General features: G+C 30.5%; 2 protein-coding genes and 1 long non-coding RNA gene across 3 annotated transcripts; 1 reads left to right on the plus strand and 2 right to left on the minus strand.

Moving 5' to 3' along the window:
• Nucleotides 1-1,276: 1,276 nt before the first annotated feature.
• Nucleotides 1,277-10,843, plus strand: LOC108460513 (delta-1-pyrroline-5-carboxylate synthase-like). The gene is given in 22 exon segments (XM_053026455.1): nt 1,277-1,818; nt 4,791-4,862; nt 5,007-5,110; nt 5,209-5,311; nt 5,422-5,583; nt 5,964-6,168; nt 6,171-6,240; nt 6,709-6,754; nt 6,756-6,860; nt 6,970-7,134; nt 7,270-7,347; nt 7,435-7,524; nt 8,066-8,152; nt 8,235-8,321; nt 8,398-8,494; nt 8,581-8,684; nt 8,849-8,924; nt 9,615-9,765; nt 9,862-9,930; nt 10,119-10,185; nt 10,268-10,338; nt 10,455-10,843. Coding segments are annotated over 22 exon segments (2,166 nt in total). The 5' UTR covers nt 1,277-1,737; the 3' UTR covers nt 10,531-10,843.
• A 590-nt stretch (nt 10,844-11,433) lies between these two features.
• Nucleotides 11,434-12,635, minus strand: LOC108460514 (universal stress protein PHOS32). Its single transcript, XM_017760028.2, has 4 exons — nt 12,243-12,635; nt 12,034-12,143; nt 11,832-11,953; nt 11,434-11,729 (listed from the first exon to the last, which is right to left on the minus strand). The coding sequence occupies exons 1-4, from the start codon at nt 12,415-12,417 to the stop codon at nt 11,636-11,638; spliced, it is 501 nt and encodes a 166-aa protein (XP_017615517.1). The 5' UTR covers nt 12,418-12,635; the 3' UTR covers nt 11,434-11,635.
• A 10,122-nt stretch (nt 12,636-22,757) lies between these two features.
• LOC128291806 (uncharacterized) lies at nt 22,758-23,764 on the minus strand. Its single transcript, XR_008281729.1, has 2 exons — nt 23,233-23,764; nt 22,758-23,095 (listed from the first exon to the last, which is right to left on the minus strand). It is a non-coding gene; the product is annotated as an uncharacterized LOC128291806 (long non-coding RNA).
• Between the last annotated feature and the right edge of the window lie 2,592 nt (nt 23,765-26,356).

Raw genomic sequence — 26,356 nt, forward strand, 5'->3', positions numbered from 1 at the left:
TCAATTAATATAATTGTTTATTGTTCCTATTTCGTTTTATTTACTTTCTAAACATTTTCATCTTTCCTTATTTATTTTATTTTTTTCAGCAAGTTTGTCACACGTCGTGGGCACGACCATTGCCATGACAATAATTCTGTTTACAAGAAAGGCGAAATTAGATAACCAATTCTTATGGATTCGACCCTATTGCTTTATATTGCTATTTAGTGTTATTTTATTGTAAGAATTTATAGTTGGTGGTTTCAACGCCCATTAGTTGAGTTTTTTATTTTTATATATTATGTTATTTATATTATATTAAAATTAAAAATATAATATTTTTATGTCAATATTAGCTTTTTTTTGTAAAAATCTTAAAAACTGTTTTCACATATTTTTATTAAACTTTTTATTAAAAAGGAAAAATAATATGGAGGGCATAAATGAACTTTCATTAATCATTTACACATATTTTGAGCGAGGATGAGCTTGAGTGACATAGTATGGTATCGATAAAATACAAAGACCCACCTCAACCAAATTATGGCAGCTCCAGCAGTCGAAAATTTGGTTTTAAGGATTTTAACAAAATGTGTGAACTTTTTATTATTATTATCAAAATTTATATATTGATAATATATCAAATATAAATAATATATAAAATAATGAAATATTGATTAAAATGATAAAACTAAGATATTAATAACTTATGTTGAAGTGTGATCATGTAAATCGCACAAAAAATTTAATTTTTGATGGTATTTGATTAACTTATCGTACGAACATGAATAAACTTAATAATAGTATTGTTAACAGGTAATCAGAAATATATATATATATATATATATTATACTTTATAAACTCTGCCATAACTGCGAAGAATCAGTAGCGTAATGGAATCAAACATCTGCAATTATTGATATGGTACAAAAGGGTGCACGAGGGAGTGAAATGATTAGCCCCAAAGAACCAATGCATTGTCTTTTTTGACAACCAGAGACGACAACACCAAGTGCCTACATTGGCTCTCAAGTCTTAACAAACATCAGTAATTAGTATATAAAAGTCCTATTTTTTCAATTCTATAATCACTGTGGAGGCTGATTCATCGTCCCTGATCATTACCATAATGTTTCACTTTCGTATAATATATTGAGGAATCAAATGGAAATTTGTCACTTGCTTTACAAACAACAATATCCAAACACGTCATGTGAATCAATATCTGCCACGACCTTTAATTTACTCAACAAAAACACTTGTCCTCACAAGATATTTTATTTTAATAGCCTGGGGCATTTTTCTGCTGCTGAAACCTGGGTGTGCTCCTAGGCGAAATGACTTGCATGGTTTTACCTTATAGGATCAGCAATTGGGTGTTAAAGTGGGGCATTGGTACACACCGAGACTAGAAAAACAAAGTCCAAGAGAGACGTGAATCACTTTCAAACTAGACAAATGAAAAAAGCCGACCATTTCTCACGTCTTTCAGGTGTGACTAAAAGTCGTGCATTGATTTTGGTGGCGATCTTGCTTTGTCGCTTACCGCAGCAGATTTCAAAAGCTTAGGAGTACGTGGCGATATCTCCATCGCCCGCGTTGTTTTCTTCCCCTAATGATTGGAGGGTATAAATACGAAGATCTAATCAACCTGATTTCTGAAATAAAACACCATCATCGTCTTCGAGTCGCCTCAACCACCCAATTTAACTCAGAAAAAGCGGCAGTTGCCTATCTGACGCAGTTTTCCAGGAGATGTGGCTTTGTCCCTTCGCTGAGAACGCCATGGAATCTGAACGAACTTTCATGAGAAACGTAAAGCGTGTGTTCGTTAAGGTTAGCTAAGTGTTTTAAGTGTTTCAACCCAATCTTTATTTTCTTATTTTGAAAATGGAAAGAGAGTAATGGAGGGGAATCTGATTTTGGATTTCTTAATTAAGAGATCAACGTATTTAAATTGTATACCTATTTCTTATCAAATAGGATTACTTAATCCTATATTTTCTAACTTGCAACTACCCTTTTCTTTTTTATTTAATTTCTATAAATATACTTTCTTTATTATTATTATTATTATTATTATTATTTTTGTGGTTTAAAAATATTTTATCTACTCGTAAAAGATACAGTTCACATGCATTCTATTGGTTTTTTAATTTTTATTAGTATCGACCAAACTATAAATGAATAGACCAAAACCAAATATATATATATATATATATTATTATATTATTATATTGGGAGAGAGAATAAGAGAATATGATTGAATTCGTGTCACTTGAGTGTCTTCTACTTTTTACTTAAAAAAGTGATTTTGTAAATTATTTTTGTCTCAAAAGTATTTTATATAATAATATTTTATCTCAAAATATTTTTACCCTAAAAGTACTCTCTTATTTTTGTATATCTATATTTATAATAAGCTCTAAATTGAATAGTGTCATGAATTAATAAAGAAAACAAGCTCAATTAAAAATTATTAAAATATTTTTATTTTCACAAAGTAATAAATGTCTATACTTATTTATATCAAGCTCTTGACTGAGTTAGTGTCAAGAGTTAAATGTACACCAACTTGATTTGAAAATTATTAAAATAGCATTGTTTTTATAAAGTAATACATGTCAATATAAGAGTGTTTTTTTTTTTATGTTTTCAGTAAATTAATATTATGGTAAATTTTAAATTTGAAACACATGTCTTAACTAATATGAATTAAGTTGTTATTTGTAATATAGTATTAAAAAAACTAAATTTAAAATATTAATATTGGTATATAAAAATAGGTGGGTTGGTTATCATTAGTTTCAAAATAATAATTGAATGTATATTTTAAAAAGAAAATCTGACTCTGATGGATACGAAATCTTAAATAACAAATTTGATAAATCAGTTTATTTTGATCCGATTTTTCTCAACTGATTAACACTTGTCTAACTTTGTGATCATTGCTTCCATGGATTAATGAACATCCAAGTGTTTACATGTTAATTGACGTGATGATATTTTCCATAGATTTTTCTTGTTGATGGTAAAACACAATTTCATGGATGTATTTGAGGGCTTCCAACAATTTCACCATTATTACTCCTCTATATCTATACTATTATTTAAGTCTTTTAAGTTAATAAAATTACAAAAAAATCCTTCTAGAATTAAAATAAATTATATGATTCGAAAGTATTTTAATTTTTTATTTTAAAAAATCAATAAAAATTACACAAAATTTGTACTATTTACAACAATAAAACATTAACTTTACTACTACACTAAAATTTTATTTTAATATAATTTTACATTTTAATTGTATTATGTATACTTTATTATCTTTATCGATTGTATATTAATGATGTTATTAATTGAGTTTGTTTTATAAGTCAACTCGATATTAACTCACAATTCATGACAACACCATAATAAACAATTATAATGCATTTAATATTTTTAATTCGATTTATTTATGTGTTTAATTTTATTTTACTCACAATTTAATCTAATTTTTTTAGTATAGTACATATTTCATGTATTATTATAATTCATTAGTTCCAACCCATGCATTTCTTTATTTATTGTGTGTTATTTTTAATCACACATTTGTATTCTATATACGTAGTTTCTACACGATATCGTATGTGATAGTATTCTTAATATTAGATTATGACACATTTACAACGTGAGTAGATAAATAAAATATCCATATAAAAATCAAATATGACTTTCATTTAAATGGTAAAGTTAAAATAGCAAAAGCATCATATATTAAATTCAAATATCATGTTTTGTGAATGAATTTTTCTAAATTTATTAAATATTAAAAATATAAATAACTTTAAAATAATATTTATTTCTTTGGAAGTATTTAATAAATTCACAATTAAATTTGAATATGGTTGATGAGTATAAACTCAATCAAATGTTTCATAATAATTTAACAATTAAATTTGAATATGATTGATGAACTGAGGATACCTAATTTTACTGTAGAAAATATATTATTCTCATAATTAATCTACTTTTAATTAATTTTTATATTGTTTAGATAAAAATAAAAAAAACCTAATAGTATGGATAGATGCTTAATAGATTCCAGTAGGCATCTCGATGAAATGTAGGGGAAGGTAATGGACATAGCCTATTTTCTTTTTTCTTTTTCGAAAAGAATGTAGGTTTTTCATTATCATAATGGATATGAAAATGATATCTTTTTCTGTATGCCTAAGTATTCAGGTGAAAGGTATCCTATGTGATATTGTTGTTGTGGCAACTGCTGCCGCGATTCCCTACGGACCAACCCAGACTACACGACAACTACATCAAATCAACTATAACCATAGAAAAATTTTAAAAAATAAAACGAAAAACAAATTTTATTTTTAAATATATATATATATATATATATATATATATTTTTATATTTCTATCCTTTTTGTTCGGACTTGGGAACACTATTTAGTATTTATTGAAATTACTTGGACGTGGCAAACCGCTACACTTCATTCATCTTCTTCACAACTTCTGAAACTCCATAATAAAAAAAAAGTTGAAAGCTTTTTAAGTAGATCGACCCGACTCAGCGAGACTCACTCGCTCGCTTTTAAAATTAACTCCATGGATCCTTCCCGTTGTTTTGTGACAAATGTCAAGCGTCTCATTGTCAAGGTTTCTTTTCTTTTTTCTTCAATAACCAATTTCTAGGATTCTTTAATTGATTGTTCTGTTTTTTTTTTTATTCTTTTCATAATGGGGTTTTAATTTGATGTTTTAGTTCGTAAGGACTGATTTTGATTTATGGGTTTTGATTAAAACAGGTGGGAACAGCTGTGGTAACTCGAGCTGATGGAAGATTAGCAGTGGGGAGGCTTGGAGCTTTATGTGAACAGGTAAATATCGAAAGAAGAGAAGGGCTCAATGGAAACAATGATTTTTTTTTTTTATGTCCCATTGCTGCAGCATATCTATAGCAAAGGGAGATATTATGCCTAACAAAATGATTGGCATTTTTCTAACGAATTGGTTGCTTGCAGCTTAAGGAACTGAATTCTCAAGGGTATGAGATTGTTTTGGTCACTTCAGGTGCTGTTGGTCTTGGTCGTCAAAGGCTTAGATATAGGAAATTGGTTAATAGCAGGTAGTTAATTTTTGTGTGTGTGTGTGTGTGCGTGCCGTAGATAGTTATATGGCATTTTGGGAAATTTTGAATGAAATGATTTCATTTTGGTTCTGCAGCTTGGCTGATCTTCAAAACCCACAATATGAACTTGATGGGAAGGCTTGTGCTGCTGTTGGGCAGAGTAGTTTAATGGCTCTCTACGACACCTTGTTTAGCCAGGTGAACAAAAAAAAAAAAAACCTATTTCTGGTGCTATTTTTATTAAGCATTTGGCAGTTTTCTTCTTTTTTTTTTTACTTTGCTTTAAATGATACTCATTTTTTGTGCAGCTTGATGTTTCTTCTTCACAACATCTTGTGACTGATACTGATTTTAGGAATGGTAGTTTCAGAAAGCAACTCTCTGAAACAGTGAAATCCTTATTAGCTTTGAAAGTTATTCCAATTTTCAACGAGAATGATGCAGTCAGCACCCGAAGAGCACCTTATGAGGTATATAATTCCTTTCCCCTGAATCTGAATTCCCTTCTGTTGTTCGTTGTCATTTAGCTATGTACCCCTGCTAATAGTCTTTCAGCATTTTGTTGTAACAAGAGTTCAGATGAGATTTAGCTGTTTCAAAGGTTTCCCTTATGTATCAGTTCACTTCCTCCTTGGAATATAAACAGTGCTTTTAAACTAATTAACTAGAATGACTAAGAACTAGAGAGCGCTCAACACATTTAGCTGAGGTCCTTTGTACTAATGACTGACAATTCAAGCTCTTCCTTTGTTGTATGTCTGAAGTGGCAAGAAGTGAAGCTTTTCTGTTTGCTTGGTTCTTTGAAACTGCTTTTTAGTTTCTAACAAATTTATTGCAAGTGTTATTTCAGGATTCTTCTGGTATATTCTGGGATAATGACAGCCTGGCAGGTCTCTTGGCTTTGGAGCTACAAGCTGACCTCCTTGTGTTATTGAGTGATGTGGAGGGTCTTTATAGTGGACCACCAAGTGATCCAGATTCAAAGCTGATCCATACCTATATAAAAGAAAAACATCAAGGAGAAATAACATTTGGAGACAAGTCCAGGCTTGGTAGAGGGGTATGACTGCCAAGGTTAATGCTGCTGTCTGTGCAGCTTATGCTGGTATCCCTGTTGTTATTACTAGGTACGGCCTGGATCCAACTCCACAAACTTAGTAACAACATATATCCATGTCATTAGTAATCCAGACGGTTTAATCAGCTTCATTAATTCTTAATGAAACTGATTCATACTACTGCAATTTTAAAGAATCATTAGCCACTCCTGTGCATCCTAGTCAATTCAAGAAATTTCTACTTTCCCCCTTCATTTGTTATTTTCTAAAACTTTATATTTATTTTCGAAAGTTGACTAGTTGTTATGAAAATAATTCTATGATTGAGTATTTATTGTTATGAAGCACTAGGCGTCACAATATATATATATATATATATTCTTTTGTGCTTCTACTTTTGCTTTTGCTCCATATTTTGAAGCATGTGTTTCATTTCTCAATTTTAGTATTTGCAAGAAGCATGTTTTTCCTGGTTCACCGTGAACTGTTTTGTCGTCACAGTTCTCATTTTGCTTTTTTCTTCTTTATGTTTTGAAGTGGATATGCCACAGACAGCATTATAAAGGTACTCCAAGGAAAGCGTGATTGGTACGCTGTTTCATCAAGATGCACACTTATGGACTTCAGTTAAAGAAGTTGGTGCACGTGAGATGGCAGTTGCAGCACGGGAATGTTCCAGAAGGCTTCAGGTGGGAAGAACTGTTTCTTCTTGTAGCACCAAAATGTCTCTCTCAGGCTCCATGTTCCTTCACTGAAGAAGTTAAGTTTGAATGTTTTTCTAAATGGTCTTAATTGCAGGCAATGCACTCAGATGATAGGAGGAAAATTTTACTGGACATAGCTGATGCTCTTGAGGCCAATGAAAGTTTGATTAAGGTTGAAAATGAAGCAGATGTTGCTGATGCCCAGGATGCTGGATATGATAAGTCATTAGTAGCTCGTTTGGCCCTGAAGCCTGGAAAGGCAAGCATTTATTTATTCCTGGATTTATGTGATTGAAAACGAATCTAATTTAGTTCTTTGTGTGATTGCTGCTGTTCCATTAAATTTTTTGCACAAACACATTCCTCAGGTTTCACACTGATTATTATTTTACAGATAGCTAGTCTTGCAAAATCTGTTCGTGTACTTGCTGAGATGGAAGAGCCTATTGGTCAAGTGTTAAAGAGAACAGAGGTTAGAAAATCCTAAAAAGTATCTGAGTATGTGAACTTGCTTTCTTCATCACCTATTTCGGCCCTTACTTTGACTGCCTTGTCCCAGCTTGCAGATGGACTCATCTTGGAAAAAACGTCTTGCCCTCTAGGTGTCCTGCTGATTGTATTTGAGTCTCGACCTGATGCCCTAGTTCAGGTAACAGACAATGGCTTTTAGTCAGATAAACTGATATCATATAGCTTATAACGCTGTTTTGAGGATTACACTCTCATGTCAATTCATGTTTGCTTGAGAACTTGGGTTGGGGCATCAGTTCTTAACGGATAATTAGCCAACAAGTTTTGGTGGTTGATCGTGTTAAGATGAAATCCACATGATCCTAGGTCCATGAAGAAAATGACTTGTTCTCTGCAGTTAAGCTATGTTATTTTGTGTATTATTTCAGTGACAAATGATCTTCCATTTTGACTTTTCGTGAATATCCACATTCTGTTGAGTCACATTCCTTCTTCTTACTACAGTGTACTTGATTGCTTTCTCTTGATATTGGAACATGAGATATTGAAGTTAAGCACTAGTCTATTTGATTACTGCATGAAGAGTCCTTTCATCGTTGAATATTAAACTTTATGCTGCATTTTATTTTCTGCCATTTTAATCTTAAGCTCTATCTTGGGGTTTGTAATAGTTTCTTGATTATTTTACCACTTTTTTGTTTACCTTTATGATTTGACAGATAGCTTCACTGGCCATTCGAAGTGGGAATGGCCTTCTGCTGAAAGGTGGCAAAGAAGCTAAGCAGTCAAATGCAATCTTGCACAAGGTTTGATCCTCTGGGTTCCTTGTACTGGAGCATAAACCTTATTTCTTCTCTTTCTATTCACTATTTTTCCCCTATATGTCAGGTCATTACTTCGGCCATTCCAAAAAGCATTGGAAACAAACTAATTGGACTTGTGGCTTCAAGAGAGGATATTCCTGATTTACTTAAGGTGAGTTGCCGGATTCTGAGTTAATGGCAGTTTTTTGGTTATGTGATGGTTTTAAAGTTATTCTACTTTGGCACAGCTTGATGATGTGATAGATCTTGTGATCCCCAGAGGCAGCAATAAGCTGGTTTCTCAAATTAAGGAATTGACAAAAATTCCTGTTCTTGGCCATTCTGGTAAGAAAAATATTGGGCCCTTTGATGCTCTACAGATGGAATTCGTCAAGTGGACCTTCAATTTGTATTTTCTTTTTTCTGTACAGATGGAATTTGTCATGTTTATGTTGACAAATCAGCTAAGGGGGATACGGCCAAGCGCATTGTTCTGGATGCAAAGATAGACTATCCTGCAGCATGTAACGCTATGGTAATTTCATTTGATATTTGACATCAATTTCCTGTGTTCCAATAAGTAAATCTGACTTGTTAATTCTTACACATGGAATCTGTTTCATACTCTAATTTATCCTTTACAACTTTCTTACTTTTGTACTGTTTGTTTTGAAGTTCATAACTATTTTTTTCCTACAGGAAACGCTTCTTGTACACAAGGATCTGTCTAGTAATGGTTTGCTCAATACACTTACCAAGGAACTCCAACATGAAGGTATGCTTCTATGAATGAGTTTCCAACTACCTAGTGCATTAAAAACTATAGATCACTTACAGTTTTTAAATATGCTGGATTCAGTGAATTTGGTGGTTTTCGTAGCTTTGTTCTCCATGATCATGTAACCAGTTTTCTGCAAACCTTTTTGGGCAATCTAGTTGAAAGGGTTGTTCCAATATTGACTTTTCCAAGCAAGAAAACTTTGAATGCAGAATTTTGTCTAATACCAAGCAGCATTATTAATTTTAGAGTGGGGATATCCATAGATTAGGTGGACTAGTTATTGATATGCATAGACGAGTATGCCTCCCCAAAATTGCAGTGTATGTAAAGATATCAATTTGAACTGGTGCTATATTTGACAGTATGCGTCACGAGGATGTGGCTTTGTGATAGTCGCTAAGAGGTCTAAACTTTTTAACCAATTTAATGCATGGTCACTTGGTTTGGCGAGATCATGCATGATTGGGCTGAAAGTACAGAAATTTTGTGTTAAATCATAGAGGCTTGAACATATTTGAGTATGTGGAGAAGATTCAGTTTTATGCTGTTTAAGTGGTGCAAATGCACTCGCCTTTTTTCTTCATGTTGTCGAGTGCTTTGCATGTGGAAAAGTTATAGCAGTTACCAAGGGATTATCTAAACTTTAGAGATATATCAACTATTGGAGGGATTTATCTACTGCAGGTGTGACCCTTTATGGTGGACCAAGAGCGAGTTCCTTGTTAAATATTCCTGAGGCACATTCATTTCATCATGAGTACAGTTCAATGGCCTGCACAGTTGAAATTGTGGATGATGTGCAGGCTGCTATTGACCATATACATCAACATGGAAGGCATGTCTTACTCATTTTCTTTTTATTGCTTCATTTTTTCCTTTGAATAGTTAAGCTGCCTTCCTCTAGATTCTAAGAACCTTGCTGTCTCTGCAGTTCTCACACTGATTGCATTGTCACTGAAAATCATGAAGTTGCTGAAATTTTCTTACATGGAGTTGACAGGTAGGCTTACTTCTAAGTTGAAGATCTACTTTATTTGGACAGTCACTTAAGTCTACCATGAGACTTTTTCTCATTATCACCACATTTATTCATGCATTGCTGCATGCTTTAATATGGACATCTATTTTTCTTCCTCCTCGTCGGGATAATGTTGGTGACATTGCAATTTGAATATGTTTGTGTTACAGTGCTGCAGTATTTCATAATGCAAGCACTCGATTTTGTGATGGAGCCCGATTTGGACTTGGTGCTGAGGTATTCAAAATTCAAAATTCCTGGTGGTGGTATAAGAAAAAGGTCCAATTTTCTAAACTGTTTGGTGCATGAATTTTAACAGGTTGGAATAAGTACTAGCAGGATCCACGCCCGAGGCCCAGTCGGGGTTGAAGGACTGTTAACAACTCGATGGTATGCTTCTGATCTTGATTTCTGCTATTGCAATTTGCTTAGACTAAAATCTTTTGTGGAGATGCACCGAACATTAGCTTCTATCTATCTAACTACCTGTCTTGTTAAAAATGCAGGATCTTGAGGGGGAGTGGGCAGGTGGTGGATGGTGACAAAGGGGTTATTTACACCCACAGGGATCTTACTCAGTAAACTTAACTATAGTCTGCTTCAAGAGATGCAAAGAAATTTGTCTTTTTATTGTCTTTTTCATGCTTATTATTACTAGTTTCTATCTTGTAATATAGCACTGCAGATCTGCTTAGGTAACTGCGTATGGCGTTACTCTTTTTTTTCCCCAGTTGTTTTCACCCTTACTATCATATTATGTCATGGATAAAGATTTTAAGATTACATCTAGGATTTTTGGCAAGCTGTTAAGGTGAAAAAGATTGATATGGCAGGTTGAAATTCTTATTGCTGGAAAGTTTGAATGCAACACCAGATTCATTCATGAAAAAGGAAATGTTGTTTTCCAATTGCCACTTACCTAAAACACCAAAATTTCTTTGTTCTTGAATTAACACGAACTTTGACAAAATATGGAAAATAAAAATAAAAATAAAAGAACATCGTTCAGGAAGCTACAGGGCGCGAGTTGCTGTCAGCTCACAAATTCCCCCTCTTGTTCAATTGGAGCCACGACTTCGTAAAATGCGGCATCGTTCAGGAATGCCTGCCTCCCAAAGACAAGGTATTGGCCATCTTCAAAGCTCGTGTTGCAGCACCCTCAAACTAATAATTAATGCCTTCTTCCTATCACCGAGTTTTTTCTGAATCTTTGTTTATTTTCCAAGTGTTGTAAGGAAAGTAATGTGCCGTGTCCAGTTTCATCCTTTAATAAACAACCCATGTGTCCTTCAAGACTTAAATAAACAAATCAACCAACCAAATGGTTCGTATCTCAGCCGTACAAAATAGTTGATAAATATCTAGATCTTTCTATCATCAACCCCATGTGAAAATGGAAGGAAAACAATAAACAAAGTGTCACGGTTTTTGAAAACGACTTCATAACATTGATGGCATACTCTTCCGCATCATGAAACGCTATGATTTTCGACAAAGCAACATTATTATCATTATTATAATCGTCTCCATAACAGTGCATTAACTCACAAAGTACCATACATCTTTAAGATTCAGTAAACAAACGTAAAACTGCGTAAGCTACTTGGTAAAACATGATCAAGCAACATACACTCGTCCATCAAATTATTGTTTGGGAAATCAAACTAGAAAATATCATGTAAACTTCTCAGTGCTTGCTGGAGCTTGATTGTTCCTTGACGATGGTAACAGGGCAAGTAGCATGCGTCACAACATAGTTGCTCACACTCCCCAATATAATTCTGCAAAAAAAAAAAAAAGGTTATTCATCCAAATTCAAAACCCACCCAAATCAAAACAAAAGGAAATTGACTCTCTTTTCCATGACATTGTACTTTTAGTACCTTCGAACAGTTCCAAGCCCACGGCTTCCCATAACCAAAGAATCAAGCTTTAGATCTTCAATGGCATCAAGAATTTTTTCTCTGGCATCTCCTCCCCAGTAGATTTTTGAAACAACGTTTATCTGTAATAAGACGAACATCAGTTCCAAACAAGCCTATAGACCTTTTACAGGGTTAAAAAAAAAAAATAACAAAGGATTACCTCTTTTTGTCTAGAAGCAGTGTCGAGCATGTCAAGAACTTCAATATCAGTTTCAACATCATACTTCTTCATAATCTCCGGAACTCTAAACTCTGTCAAAGGTATAAGAGCTGCGACAATGGAGAAAGAAACAAACCCAAGATTAGATCCGATAAGCAAACGGAGGAAAAATGGGATCTTTCAAGCTTTTGGTGTGAAGAAAAACTTACGAGAACCGGATTTGGCCCAGAGAGCATTGCGAGACTCATCGAGAGAGTTGTTGTTGATGTGGATAATGTAAAGGGTGTCCCCTTTGTCAGCCAAGTTGTCTATAGCCCATTTAAGAGCGTTCTTGCTGCTAGCGGAGAAATCCATAGCCACACCTATGCTTCTAGCTCCTGGCATTTTCGCTTGTTTGCAAAGTGGAATCAACAAGTTTCGTGTCCCAACCTTCAAGATAAAAGCTAAAAGTAAAACAACTTGTCTAATGCTAAAGCTAAAGGACGGTTTCAAGAATAAGCATACGGCAAGCCCATGGGTTTATATATGTGTGTGGCAGCAAAGAACAAATTTCAATCAATCTGAAACGTACACGCGTTCAAGAAACGTGTGATTGATTGAGTGACGTCCATCCGATGGTCGCGTGAAGATTGATATTTATTCCTTTCTTTGGAATTTGGATAATAAATGTTGAATATTTGCACGCCAAATCCACCCCTAAGATTGATGGGACATCATTCATTAATTAAAATCAACCACAAGTCCCTGTAAGTTTCGAAAATTAAAAATTTAGTCTCTAAGTTTCTATTTCATTATACTTATTTAGTTCTTATATTTTTAAATTTTAAAATTTTAGTCTAATTGTTAGTCTTTTACAATTTTTTTTTAATTCAACCTAATTATAAAGTCATTTTTCAATTAATTGGTTAGTAATTGAGTATTTTTTATTTTAAAATGTCACAACAACAAATTTAACAATATTAACAGTTTAAAAATATAAAGATACTATTTTTAAATTTTAAAAATATAAGGATTTATGGCATATTTTAACAAAAAGAAAAAAAGAAAGAAAGAGAGTGGGACATGCGATTTAAGAAAATAATGAATAGAAATATTCCCTTCTCTTTATGTGTCCTCTGGCTTTTTCTCTAGTTGTATTAATTGTCAACTTTGTTGAGTAATACAAATAATGTGATTAAAGAAATTGCAAGGCGCGGTTGGAATCTTTTTGTTCAAAGTAATCCGGTTGGATAAGGGCAAGCCGACGACGAAGGGGATGGTAGAATTGTTGTTGTAAGGTTGATATTTGTTTAAAAGAATATTGTGGTACATATGTACAAAACTTGGCCCCTTTCCCATTATTGCAAACAAGCAGCGCTGGATAATTTAGATGATTAAGTTTTGGAAGGGTAGGAAGCTGCTTGGAACCTTCCCTTGTCAAAGCTAGCTGTCATTGTCAATGCCCTATGTCTATTGTGTGAACATATGTATTACATACCTTAGAAAATGATGCAAAATCTTTTTTTTTTTCTCTTAATAGTGATATTTAACGATGAGGATGATTTAAATCAAGAATTGGTTGAAGAAGATAAGGTAAAAGAAAGGGATAGAAAATTGTCAAATTACAAGTAAGACAAAGAGATGTAAGTTGGTTTTAAGGGTTTTTTTATAGGAATAATATAAAATAAAATAAAATATGAAAATGGGTTGTTGTTAAAATTAAGTACCAAAATAGTACATTTAGATAGGTGGAGGGTGGTGCATAGGTGGCACCACTTTTATTTTCTAACACTTTACAGTAAAAAAAATATTATTTTAGTAGTGGAGGGTGTCAGATAGGCGGCACCAGTTGTGCCTATTTGATAAGCGGCATTGGTGGTGCTTATCTGATAGACGACACACCCAGTATATTTTTCTCTCCCCACTCTACCATCCGACTCGTATCAGTTTTGAAAAAATTTTAGTAGAACAAGAGAGGGAGAAGAGAAGAAAGAAAGAAAAGAAAATGTGATTTTTTTTGTTATTTTCAAATATAATAGATTATGATAAGAGCAAAATATTTTGTTAGTATTATATAGCTTGTTTAGTGTTATTTTTATGTTTTGTTTTAAAGTTATTTTGTTTATTATGATTTTTAGTAAGTTTTGTGTTTAGATTGTTGAGAATGTTATCTTGTAAAAATTTTAATATATTTGATATTGTTAGAGATAGACTATTATCATTCATTAAATTTTTATGTAAGTATTTTTATGTTGTTTGAAATTGTTTTGAGATTTTTTGTTAAGTTTTTAATGATTAAGTATTAAAGATGGATAATCTGTTTTTTGTATGCATTTATTTCAATGGAATCATTTTAACAACAACCGTTGGATGTATATTTTAATGTCGGAAACAAATAGCAATGAGATTTAATAGAAATGTCTCGTTGGATGATATGAAGGAAAGGATTAATGCAAAAATTGTTAGACGTCGTGGGAGAAGGATCTCGAAACTTTTCTACAAGTTTCCAGTTTCAACAGATCCTATCAAATTCATTGAAATAGAACTTGTAGACGATGAAGATGCGGAGACAATGATCGCTCTTTACTGTAGTAATCGGAGTGACAAAAATGCACCGATTCACTTTTTTGCTGAGTTAGCCGATATAGAGCAAAATGAAGATTTCACTGCATATGGTGAAGAATATGGAGCTCAAGAACCGTGCATGGTGGCTCCAATATCGTACGTTGATAGTGAATCGACTATACATAGGATTGATATCGATCTTAATGTTACACTCGATATTGATGCGATTGGTGATGATGGATACGACAATAGTGATCCTTGAGATTAAGATGTCGATAGTGATAGTGATCCCGTTGTGGACGAGGTCCTCGATGATATTAACGACAAAGACATGAATGACGATAGAAACATTAACGCGTCTTTAGTCGGGAACCAGATTCAACGTATTGTGATACACAATAATTCTAGGCCACACATGTCGCTCATAAACCCCGACGCGGTGCACGTAGCCAAGTTCCCGGAGTTGCAATGCAACAGCCTCCAGAGTGACAGTGCACTCCCCACACGGCAAATGGAAAGTGTGGCTCTTCGGGTGTCAATGCTCGACCAATGCAAATATTAAATCGTACTGCAAATCAAACATCTGGATCAATGCTGTTGACCCGAATCTAGCTAACTCCAAGTACGGCATCAATCGTGCATTCGAAGAATATCCTAAATCATTCACCCGACCCCTTAATGCGCAGTACGGGCTCTAACAGTGATAAATTACATAAAATAGTTATAATAACATAATTTATTTCTGTAAATTACGTAGATCTTTTTTTAAGGAAACCCGTAATTAATAAATAACAATATATTGCCATATTATTAACTGTGTTTGATATGTGACCATCGTTTTTAATCAATGGAGCCATTGCGGTACCTGCAATTTTAAAACAAATTTTGGTTATTAATTTCAAAGTTTGATGGATTTTAAATATTTTTCAAAACACCTAAATTTTTATTTTGCTTTTAATTACAAAAAAAATACCAAACAATTTTTTTCCACATCATATTTTTTGCTATACTACATTAACAAACTAAATATAGATTATAATTTCCAACTCAAACTCCAACTCAATGGTCTCATTCAGAAATTTCATCCCAATGGTTTAATCTTTTACCTACATAAAAACAAAAAAAAATTAAAATACTAAAAATAATATGCCAATAAAAATATAGAAAATTATATAAATGATACATAATAAATATGAATATTTTATTATTATTTTAAAATGGTAATAAGTAAATTTTATATTAAAAACTAAAAATAACATGTCAATAACAAAAACATAACATAAACGATACATAATAAATACTGAATATTTTTATTATTACTTTAAAATGATAATAAGTAAATATTTTGGTTTAAAATATATATATATATATATATATATATATATAATAACACGCTAACTTAATTATTATAAAAAATACTTTTTTTTTCATATAAGTTCATAGTAAATTTCATTTTATTATTTATAAAAAATATAAAATCTTAAAAATTAAAACATATAAACTAATTCCTAATTTATCTCATAAATTCCAAATTTCATATCAATGGTCTCACCTTTTACCTACATAAAATAAAATAATAATAAAAAAATAACATGCCAAATAAATTTCATAAAAATATATCTAATCAACCTAAAACACACATAAGAAATAAATTATATAAAAAATAAAACATTCTTTGTACATAATATAAATAGGCTTTTTTTTACTTCAATAAACATTAAAAATAAATTATGAATGAATAGAATTATAAAATAAATACAAACATACATTAATAGCTCTTTTAACCAAATAATACCTTACAAAATCACATTTAAAAATTAAATCTGAATTAAATCAACAATAATAACAAAAGGTAAATTAAATTAACATTAATCCATTAATTTATAACAAAATAATTTACCTTTTTCTTTTCTATTTTTTCCTCCTCTTTCTCCTTCCCTCTTTCTATTCTCCTTCTCTTTTTTCCTTTTCTTTTTCCCTTCCCTTCCCTACTCAGCCTCTCCTTCTCCTTCTCCTTCTTCTTCTTCTCTTCTTTTCTTCTCCTTCTCTTTCTCCTTCACTCACGGCCAAAAATGGAACTTGGTCCAACACACAAAAATACAGAGGAACTCAACATGCAGCCGTCCCATCCCTACTAAAGTGGTGCCACCTCTACCAGCCCCTCCACCTGTGTCGCTTGCGCCAGACCCTCCACCCATGTCTTATCCCATTGTTTTTTTTTTTTTACTGTAAAGTGTCAGAAAATAAGGGTATTGCCGCCTATGCACCACCTTCCACCCATCAAAATGTACTATTTTAGTACTTAATTTTAGCAACAACCCATTTTTGTTTTTTATTTTAATTTTATATTATTCCGATAAAAAACCTTGATTGTAAGCTACAGTGGGCCGCCAAACCAAGCAAGCACAGAAGAAATGACCGATGGTGACCCCATCCAACGCCGACTCATATTTGTTTTGGAGGCCTACTTAACTGAAATCTGAGTTACTCACCTTAGGCATATGGCCAAATATTGGGCCTGCTAAGCAGATGTTGGTGTGATAAGCAAGTTCAGCCCACAATTTGAAACTGGCCTTCCAAATACCATTTTGGGTCTAAACAGATCATCTTGGACTTGCATATTTTTATCAATTTTCTCCCTTCATTGGACGTGAGAAAGGTGGCTATTTTGGGTTTAAGCTTCTTCTTTTGTTTGTTTTTTTTTTTCAATATTCATGTGGTTAAAGTGACATACATTTTATAAATCTAGTTGTTCTCTTTTTCTTTTCAAACTAAACCTGTGTATGTAATAATTTTATTTTAAAAATAATAATTCAATCATTAACATCATTAATATTTCACTTCAAAATTGTCAACATGAAATGTGGATAAAGCAACCTTATAATGGTGGGTTTGATTTATCGAAACAAAAATATTTATAGTTTTAAGTTATAATTTTTATTAATATAATTTTTATTAATATAGTGATGTAATGAACATAAATTATAAAACGAAAATGAAGAAAAAAACTTATTCCTTAAATTAAATCCTAATTATGAAGAACATACTGATAGCAAAATGGCTGATAAAAATCTAAATGAGTAAAAGTTAAAAACAAGAAAAGCCTCCAATATAAGTAGTCATTAAGGGTGAGTAAGTCATCATCAACATCTGCAGTAGAAGTGGAAGAGAGAGAGAGCATAATCCATAATTGTTGATATTAGTTACTAATTTTCCAATGATTGTACTAAGGTTTGGTAACCAATTTTGCATCATTTTAAATGTAAAAAAGCCTTAGCTTTCTAATTAACAAATAAGCAGCTGGATTCTGCTTCTGTTTTCCACTTAATAAGCAAATCTAGGGTGTTGTTTATTGGGTCAGACAAAGTGCATAATGGCGGGAGACAAATGGTCAAAGTTTTGACCTACAAAACCAATCCCTCCCCCCAAGGAGGTGAATATGGACAATGCCACACATCCCACCAAAAAAAAATTAAAAAGAGAGAGCATTAAACACGAAACCCCGTTGTTGCCCGCTAATCAAGGTGACATGTTTCTCTCCACATTCTTTCTCTTTTTTTTTTTTTAGCTGTAATATTGAATAATTGATTATCAGTAACAACCAAACATGTTTAGGGTTATAGTTTTTACAGCTGGTCTCCTACACCACGCGCCTGTCATTGCGCTTAAACCGCCCCTTTTTCCTTTTCGTTTAACAACCCTTTTGTTTTTATTTGATGGTTAACATTTTTCCACAAACTCTGCCCACCCGAATCCCAAGTCCTCACTGCTCAACAACATACATACATACCTCTTTTTATGGTCTTTAATCTTTTACAAATGTGTCCTCAACAAATTTTAGACCTTGGATAAAAGGCTCCAATTGTCATGCACCCACATTCATACTACTATATATGTAACAAATACATCCATCTTCCATTTTTCTTTTTCGAAAGTTTTACAACCACGATGTAAATACGCATCCCAATAATCACCAAATATAAAATAATGTAAACGATTTAAAAACAAAAGTAAATAATCAGATTAGAACAAAATATCGGACTAAAACAGAACAATAATTCATGGTGCTTTGGCCGGTGAAATTGTTGATTGCCATGTTCTCTGTTTTTTCCCCCCTTCCCACATGCGCATGTGTGAGCTACCAAAAGGATAATGAGTGATAAGATCAAGTGGGTTGCCATAAATATAAAGTGAAAGAAGGCCAAATATAATTGATAATGGAAGATCTCCATGTGCAACTCAGACCACCCCAATTAGGTCAATCACTGCACCTAAAGGACCCAATTTTTAAGTGAAACACATCATCTTTTATTTTTTCTATTATTTGGTTTGATCAATGTTTTGTTAATGGCGTTTGTTGAGATTGACCACACCATGATTAAGGTTAAAATTATGAACTCTATCTAATTTGACTTGCAGTGTTTGGGGTCCATAGTCATGCTAGGACTGAAATGAACTGCGGCTCATTATTTTGCTTCCTAATCCTCAAATTGCATTAATTCTCTCCAAGCATGTCATGTGAAGGATTTGGGGGACCTACCAATATATGTCAATGATTTTGACTAATCAACTTTTTTTACTATTAAAAAAAAAACATATTCATAAATATAAACTTCCTACATATATTGCTGTTTAAATTTACAACTTGATTAAACTTTGGGTTTAAAATATTGTATTAATTATGGAACACCATTAATATTTTCATTATAGCAAAACAAAATAGAATGAAATAGTCTTATTCGTAGACATGTAGCACCAAAAAAAAAAAAAAAAAGGAATTACTATAAATTTGTATCTCGATTTTAAGGTCACAGTGAAAATCTTTACCGAATTAAAGAGCAATTATTTTAATATTTAATGTAAATTATTAAAATTAAATCTTTATTCGATATTACTCTAAAAACTAAAATTGTAGATATATCTAAAATACAAATATATTATTCAAACCATAAAAGATTAAATTTTCTTGATTTTTATCTAATCTAACAACATAGCACTTGCGTCTGCATCGTTGAACACAAAAAGCAGAGCAAGGATTAAAGGAATAATGAGAGCAAGCTTAAGGATTACTCAACAAAAAACAAATAGTCTAATTGGAAATTGGTTAAATTCAATTGATTTTTATAATTTTTTTTAAAAATATATTATTTCTTTCAAAAGATGCTAATAATTTATTCTGTCTAATTTATTTGGACTTATTTAGATTAAAAATCAATGGTTTGACTCACTATTATTTAAATTGGATTAAACAGGTCAATCAAGTGATTGAGATGAGAATCGACTGGAATACCGATCTAAAAAGTGATTTTAATTTGGTACGAACTAATAAATAAATTAATTGAACTGACGGTTAAACCAATTAAACTGAATCAAAATCAATTGAACTGACGATTAAACTGAATTTTTTTATAATTTTTTTATTTTTAATTGAATTGATCCAATCGGTATTGGTTCACTAGGGGAGCATTCGGTCAAATTGAGCGAAAATATTTTGAGTTAATCGAGCTCACAAGTCCAATTTTATTATCTTAACTCAATTTAAACTTTTTTCGAATCGAGTCGTGTGAAATTGTTCAAGTTAAATTAAAAAAATTAAATATGTCAAATAAAAATATTGTTACTGTATAACTAATTTCATGTTAGAGTACGAATGACCTATTTTTTTTAAAGCAAAATAATAATAAAATAAGATACTTGAGTATAATAAATTTAAATCATTAATTAGGTCACAAGATTATTATTTTAGAAAATTTTTATTTTTTATTTTTTGAAATTTAAAATTATTTTAATTATTTTTATTTTTTTAGAGAGAAATTAATTTGTTTATTTTCAAAGTTGATAGAGAACAAGAGAGTATTTACACTAATATATTATTGAATTATAAAATTTAACTCGACTCGAATAATTGAATAACTCAAAAATTTCAAATTGATTAACTTAAAATTTAATTTCTTTTAATTTTTAAAATTAAAACGAATTTTGCTGAGGTTAAATTTAATTACTGATATGATTTAAAGAATTAATTTGATGAATGGAGGAACTACCGTATACGTATATAAAAAATTCTTTAAATCATATCCAACGACAGGTCTTACTTTTGATTGCCAGGAGATGGAGGCACGCCCCAAAGCCCCCACCTCCCAACCTGGCTGGACTCCACTCACTCACGGCATCAATTATACAATTGTGTATGTTACAAATACGATTGACATTCTGCTTTTCTTCACTAAACCCATAACGTTATTTCACAGCTGCTACGTGCACACAACTAAGTATATCAACTTGAAGATGGGAAGAAAGAGATTTGTGGTCTAGCATTAACCCCACAAACATGCCATAAGTGTGTCACCATTTATGAGGGATGCCATGAAAAAAGAGTTGGACAACACTACCTAAGATTATTTATTCCCTGCTGTCCTTCCAACACCATAATAAATGTTTTTGAACCTAATACTTTTGTGTTTTGGGAATTATAATTTGCAAGCCCCACTTCTAGATATTTTTTTCTTTCAGATTTCAAATAATGTATTTTCAATTTTTATAAATAAATAATTACGAAAATAACAAGTTTAATCTTTTTTGATAGAAAAGGTTTAATAATGCTACTCACTTCGACTATTTTCTCAAGAAATAAATTCTTAACAATTTAACCTAGACTAATTTTTAAAATTCTAAAGTAGATGTAAGAATTTCAAAATTAAACTTTTAATAAATGATTTTTTTTGAAAAGTAAAGAAAACCGAATAACATTTTAGGATTAGGGTAATATTTGATTGAATCAATTAAGTTAAAAAAAATTGAATTAGTCAAGTTGATAAGGTTTATTTGAACAAGCTAACTCAATTTGAAAAGATTATGATTGGAGTCAAAGTGAAATAAAATTTGAATCAAATTGAGTCAAATAAATTTATTTAAATTAAATTAAAAGAATTTTAACATGTCAAATTAAAACCTTGACGACATGACTAAATTTCGGACTAAAATGCATAAATTTCTCACCATACATATTTGAAACCTTATTTTAAACGAAAACTAATGAAATACAATAAATTTTAGGGTTAAATATAAGACTGATACCCGAACTTGTCCATTTCTCGCAAATTAGTACTTATGATTTATTTTTGTCCCAGATTAATACCCGAATTTTTTTTCCATCCACTAGTTTAGTACCTGTGACTAATGACTAGTTTGGCAATACTTTTAAAAAGTGTTGTGGAAATATGTTGTGGAAAAGTGTTTTTGAAAAATTTAGTTTAAAATTTGAGTGTTTAACATTGTTATCAAAAAGTGCTTTTGAGAAATAAAATATCCATTTTAGACATATTATTATCAAGTAACAAATATGTATTTAAATAATATTTAGTTAATATTATTATATTTTAGTAAAAATATAAAAAAATCTTATTATAACTTATTGTTAATATTTTAATATATGAAATATAAATTTTAAATATTTTAAGTAATAAATATTAATTATTTATAAAATTTAATTAGAATATATAAATTATATTTTAAATATAACCATTAAAAATTTGTAATTAGTATTTTAAAAATATTTTTATTTTAATTAATGATTTTAACACATTTGTAATGAAGCACCAAAAAAATGGAAAAGTATTATGTTATTAGAGAGGTAAAAAAGTAATTACGCATTAAAAGTGTTTCTAGAAAAGAAAAAACTAAAAATTTTAGTTTCTTTCTTTTAAAAGTGCTTTTAAAATTTTTAAAAAATACTTCTAAAAAATTAAAAATTTAAGCCAAAAATAATTTATTTATCATAATTTTTCTTCCAAAAATATTTTTGAAGCTTTTTTTAAGCACAGCAGAACTGGCCCTAACCACGTTACCTTTTTGCTAACGTGACAGCACTAACCAGTCACGCACCACCACCTGTCATCTTATTTGGCAATTGAAACTTTCAAATTTCTTTCTCACTTTTCTTTCCCTTGTTCTCTTCCTTCTTTCTCTCTTTTTTTCTCTGTTTCTCCTTTCTTCTCCTTTATGTTTCACGATATTTTTTCCTTTCACCAAATTTCCCTTTAAAACTCCCTTAAAAAAATTTCCCTTAATTTTTTTCCTTTCACCATATTTCTAAAATTCTCATTGTTTTCTACCTATTCCGTTTTACCTATTCCGTTTTCTGTGTATTTCTTTTGTTCATCCTTTTCATTAACATGGTCTTAAGAATTCTCTTAGCTCATTTGATAAAAGACAACACTGCAAAGGTGATGATTCAAAATAATACATAAACCTATGAAAAGAAATCTATCAATTTTCTTAGCTCTGTTTGTTTACTAGTAAATTAATTACAAGTAGAGAAGTAACATTTCCTGGAAAAGCAATGGAAATGAACGATAACCGAGATGAGGAAACAAAAGACCAGAAAGAAAGTTGGAAGAAAAAAGTGATTGTATTATTTTTTTCATAGATAAACAAGCAAAACCTAGAAACAAGATGTTGAAGTTTTTGCCGAAGCAGTTTTATCGATGATTCACACCAATCCAATGATTCAAATGCCCTAGTTAGCAGAAATCAAACTCAAATATCAAATCCATTAAACCCAATAAAAATCAAACAACAACCGATATTAAAAAAAAAAAAAAGATTAGAGAAGCAAAGAAGAAGAAAAAAGGTAAAAGAGACCATCTTTTTCACCTTCATCTCAAACACCCAAAACCACGAAAGCTTCATCTTCATCTTCGATGCTGGGGTTTCAAATACAGTCACATTGAACTTCTATTGGTGTCGAAATGAGGTGGAACAGGAAGTGACAGAAGGTGAATAGGAAGCTGGCCGCGATTCGACAATGCCGAAGACGATAGGAGAACCAGACTTCTATCCGCGTCGAAGCATGGTGGAACAAACAGCGATGGAAGATGAATCAATACCCATTAAAAATTTCCAACAGATTACCAAAAATTTATTAACATACCCTAACAAACCCATTTTGAGAGAGAAAGAAGATTATCATGAAGCGATGAAATAGAAAGGAGATTCAGAGAAGAAAAAAAAAAAAGAAAGAAGAGAGAAAAAAAGTGAAAGAGAAAAACATTGGAGAGTTTCTATTGCCAAATAGGATGAAACGTGACAGTGCACAATTGGTCAGCGTTACCACATTAATAAAAAATTAATGTCATTAGTCACATGTACGAAACTAGTGGATGAAAAAAAAATTTAGATATCAATTTAGGATAAATGAACAAGTCTAGTTACTAATATTATATTTAACTTTAAATTTTAATATGATAAAGTAATTTGTTTATAGCATGGAGAAAAATAAGAATTTCCGTATACCAATATATTAATGAAGATTTGAAATCATCGGGAATATAAAAAATAATTTGAGATGAATATTGAAATTGTTAAAATTGATTAATTCAAAATTTAAATTATATTTGGAATTTTCAAGTGAAATAGAAAGAAATTTGTTGACCCCTTGTTAGGACTTAGTGGACGTGTTATGAACGTGGTAGCATGAATTGTGCAGGCCATTTTGTTTTTTTTTTTTTTTTTTGAACGGTGATGGATCTGAAAATAAGTATGCAATGGAGTTGAGGGAAGGGGTGTTGCATCCACAAGAGGAGGTCCGTTCAACGTCGGCGAAGAGTGAAAATGGAATAGCACACCCCGTTATGATGTTTACTGATAACGACCAACGTTATAAACAAACTCAAGATAAAATGTTTAGCCAAACGACAGCTCACTGACTTATAATTAAGGAAAAAAAATTACACTTAATTTTCTTTTAATTGTTGGGTTTAGATAAACAATACGATGCAGTATGTATCATTTATCTAAATCTACTATTGGATAAATATATTTTTTGTTTAGTCAAACAACATCTCACTGTCATTATTATTTTTACATTAACCACAAGTAAATATATTGTCTATCCAAATTCACCATTGCCTCACCTTATTTATTTTCTCTTCTCGTTCAAAATTCTTGATTTATTTTTATTAAATTACATTAATTTTTTACATAATAGAGATTTGATTCATATTAAAATTAGAAACCCAAATTCAATAAATATCATTTTCAAAAGTAATTATTAAATAAATCATTAAAAACAATAAGGTAGCGTTTGTAAAGCCACTTAATAATTGAATTTGGGTAGAGTTGCTTGTAATTACAAAATGGTAGTATGTTTGGATAATTATTGTAATTGATGATCTTATCAATTTGGGTGTAATTAGAACACTTCAATTAAACTTTCGATTTCTTAGAAATAAGAATTTAAATAATTACATAAAAATCTAATTTAAAAAATTTATTTTTACACAAGTTATAATTATTATATTATAAGAAAGAACAAATGTGAGGGTTTGAAACAAAAATTTATTATATTATAAATTCTTAAAAATATATTAGAAAAATAATTTGTGTATTTTATAAAGTTATAACCAAAAAATTGTTTAAATCCTAAAAGATTTTAAAGGTATGATAAAAAGTTAATTATAAAAATAATTTACATGTTATAAAGGTGTTATAACATAGTTATTTATAAAATTTATGACCAAAAAGTAAGAATATAACTTATTTATGTATTCATGCTATATTATAAAAATAATATATTTATTTATAAAAATGTTATAGGTTTTTTATTACATTTTTATGATAACTTATAAAAAATTCTTTCTAAAGTTATTGCAAAAATATATATTATTCATAATAAGTATTATGAAAGTTATTAGACAATTTATAATTTTTTTTATAAAAGGTTATATATTATAAATTTTATATTATTTTTATACTTAATTTACGTATTATAAAGAGAGATATATTCTAGTATAAGTCTTTCCTCAAAATAAATTTATTTAAGTTTTATAATTAAAACTATAGACGATTTGAACTGTGAACTCAAATATTATAAGGTAATACTTATTATGTAAATATAAAATATTTTATTACACCATATCATGGACATATGATTCTATTTGAGAGAATAGTGCCACGAACACTTTAATTTGAAATATTTAAGGTTTAAAATGACATTTGATGTTCTAAGAAAATATTTCTTATATTAACAATGTCACTTTAGTATAACATTAAAAATTAAGGTTGGATCATACTAACATATTACATTTTCATAACTTCAATCGTAAGTGAAATAACTCAACAAATATGCACTAAAATAATTAGGTAAAATTACATATGATACTTATTATTTTTATTAATAATCGTATTATCAACTACTTTTTAGACTACCATAACATAATACAGATGATGATTTTATTTTATTTTTAGGGTTTTACTAAAATATTATAATAAAGAATAAAATCTGAAAATAGTATATTTAAAAATTATGTACCAAAATGATATATTTAAGGTGGTTATGCCCGGTGCATAGCGGCACCACCTTACTACGACACAAAAAATTGTCAAAAAAAAACTATTATATTTAAAATAAATAAAAGTCATTAAAAAATTGATGTGACATTTGGTGTAGGGCAAGCGAGAGGCAGACTTGGTGAAGCCTATGCCATAGGCGACACCATACCCCCAAACCCCTCCAGCTCTATTTAAGTTAAAAAATTGTATCATGGATTTTTAAGCAATATGTTAAAAATAATAATATTATTTCATTAAAAAGATAGTAATATGTTAAAAAAAACTGTTAAAAATAAAAATAAAATTGACCTTTATATTTACATTTTTTCAAATTAATCTTTATTTATTATTAAGTTAAATTAAACTAATTTTTAAAATAGTTAAATTGTTATTTTAATAAAATATTATATTTTAGACATTAAAATACACATCACATTTCACATGGATT

This window comes from Gossypium arboreum, chromosome 4 (genome assembly GCF_025698485.1).
Source record: "Gossypium arboreum isolate Shixiya-1 chromosome 4, ASM2569848v2, whole genome shotgun sequence".
Lineage (NCBI taxonomy): Eukaryota > Viridiplantae > Streptophyta > Magnoliopsida > Malvales > Malvaceae > Gossypium > Gossypium arboreum.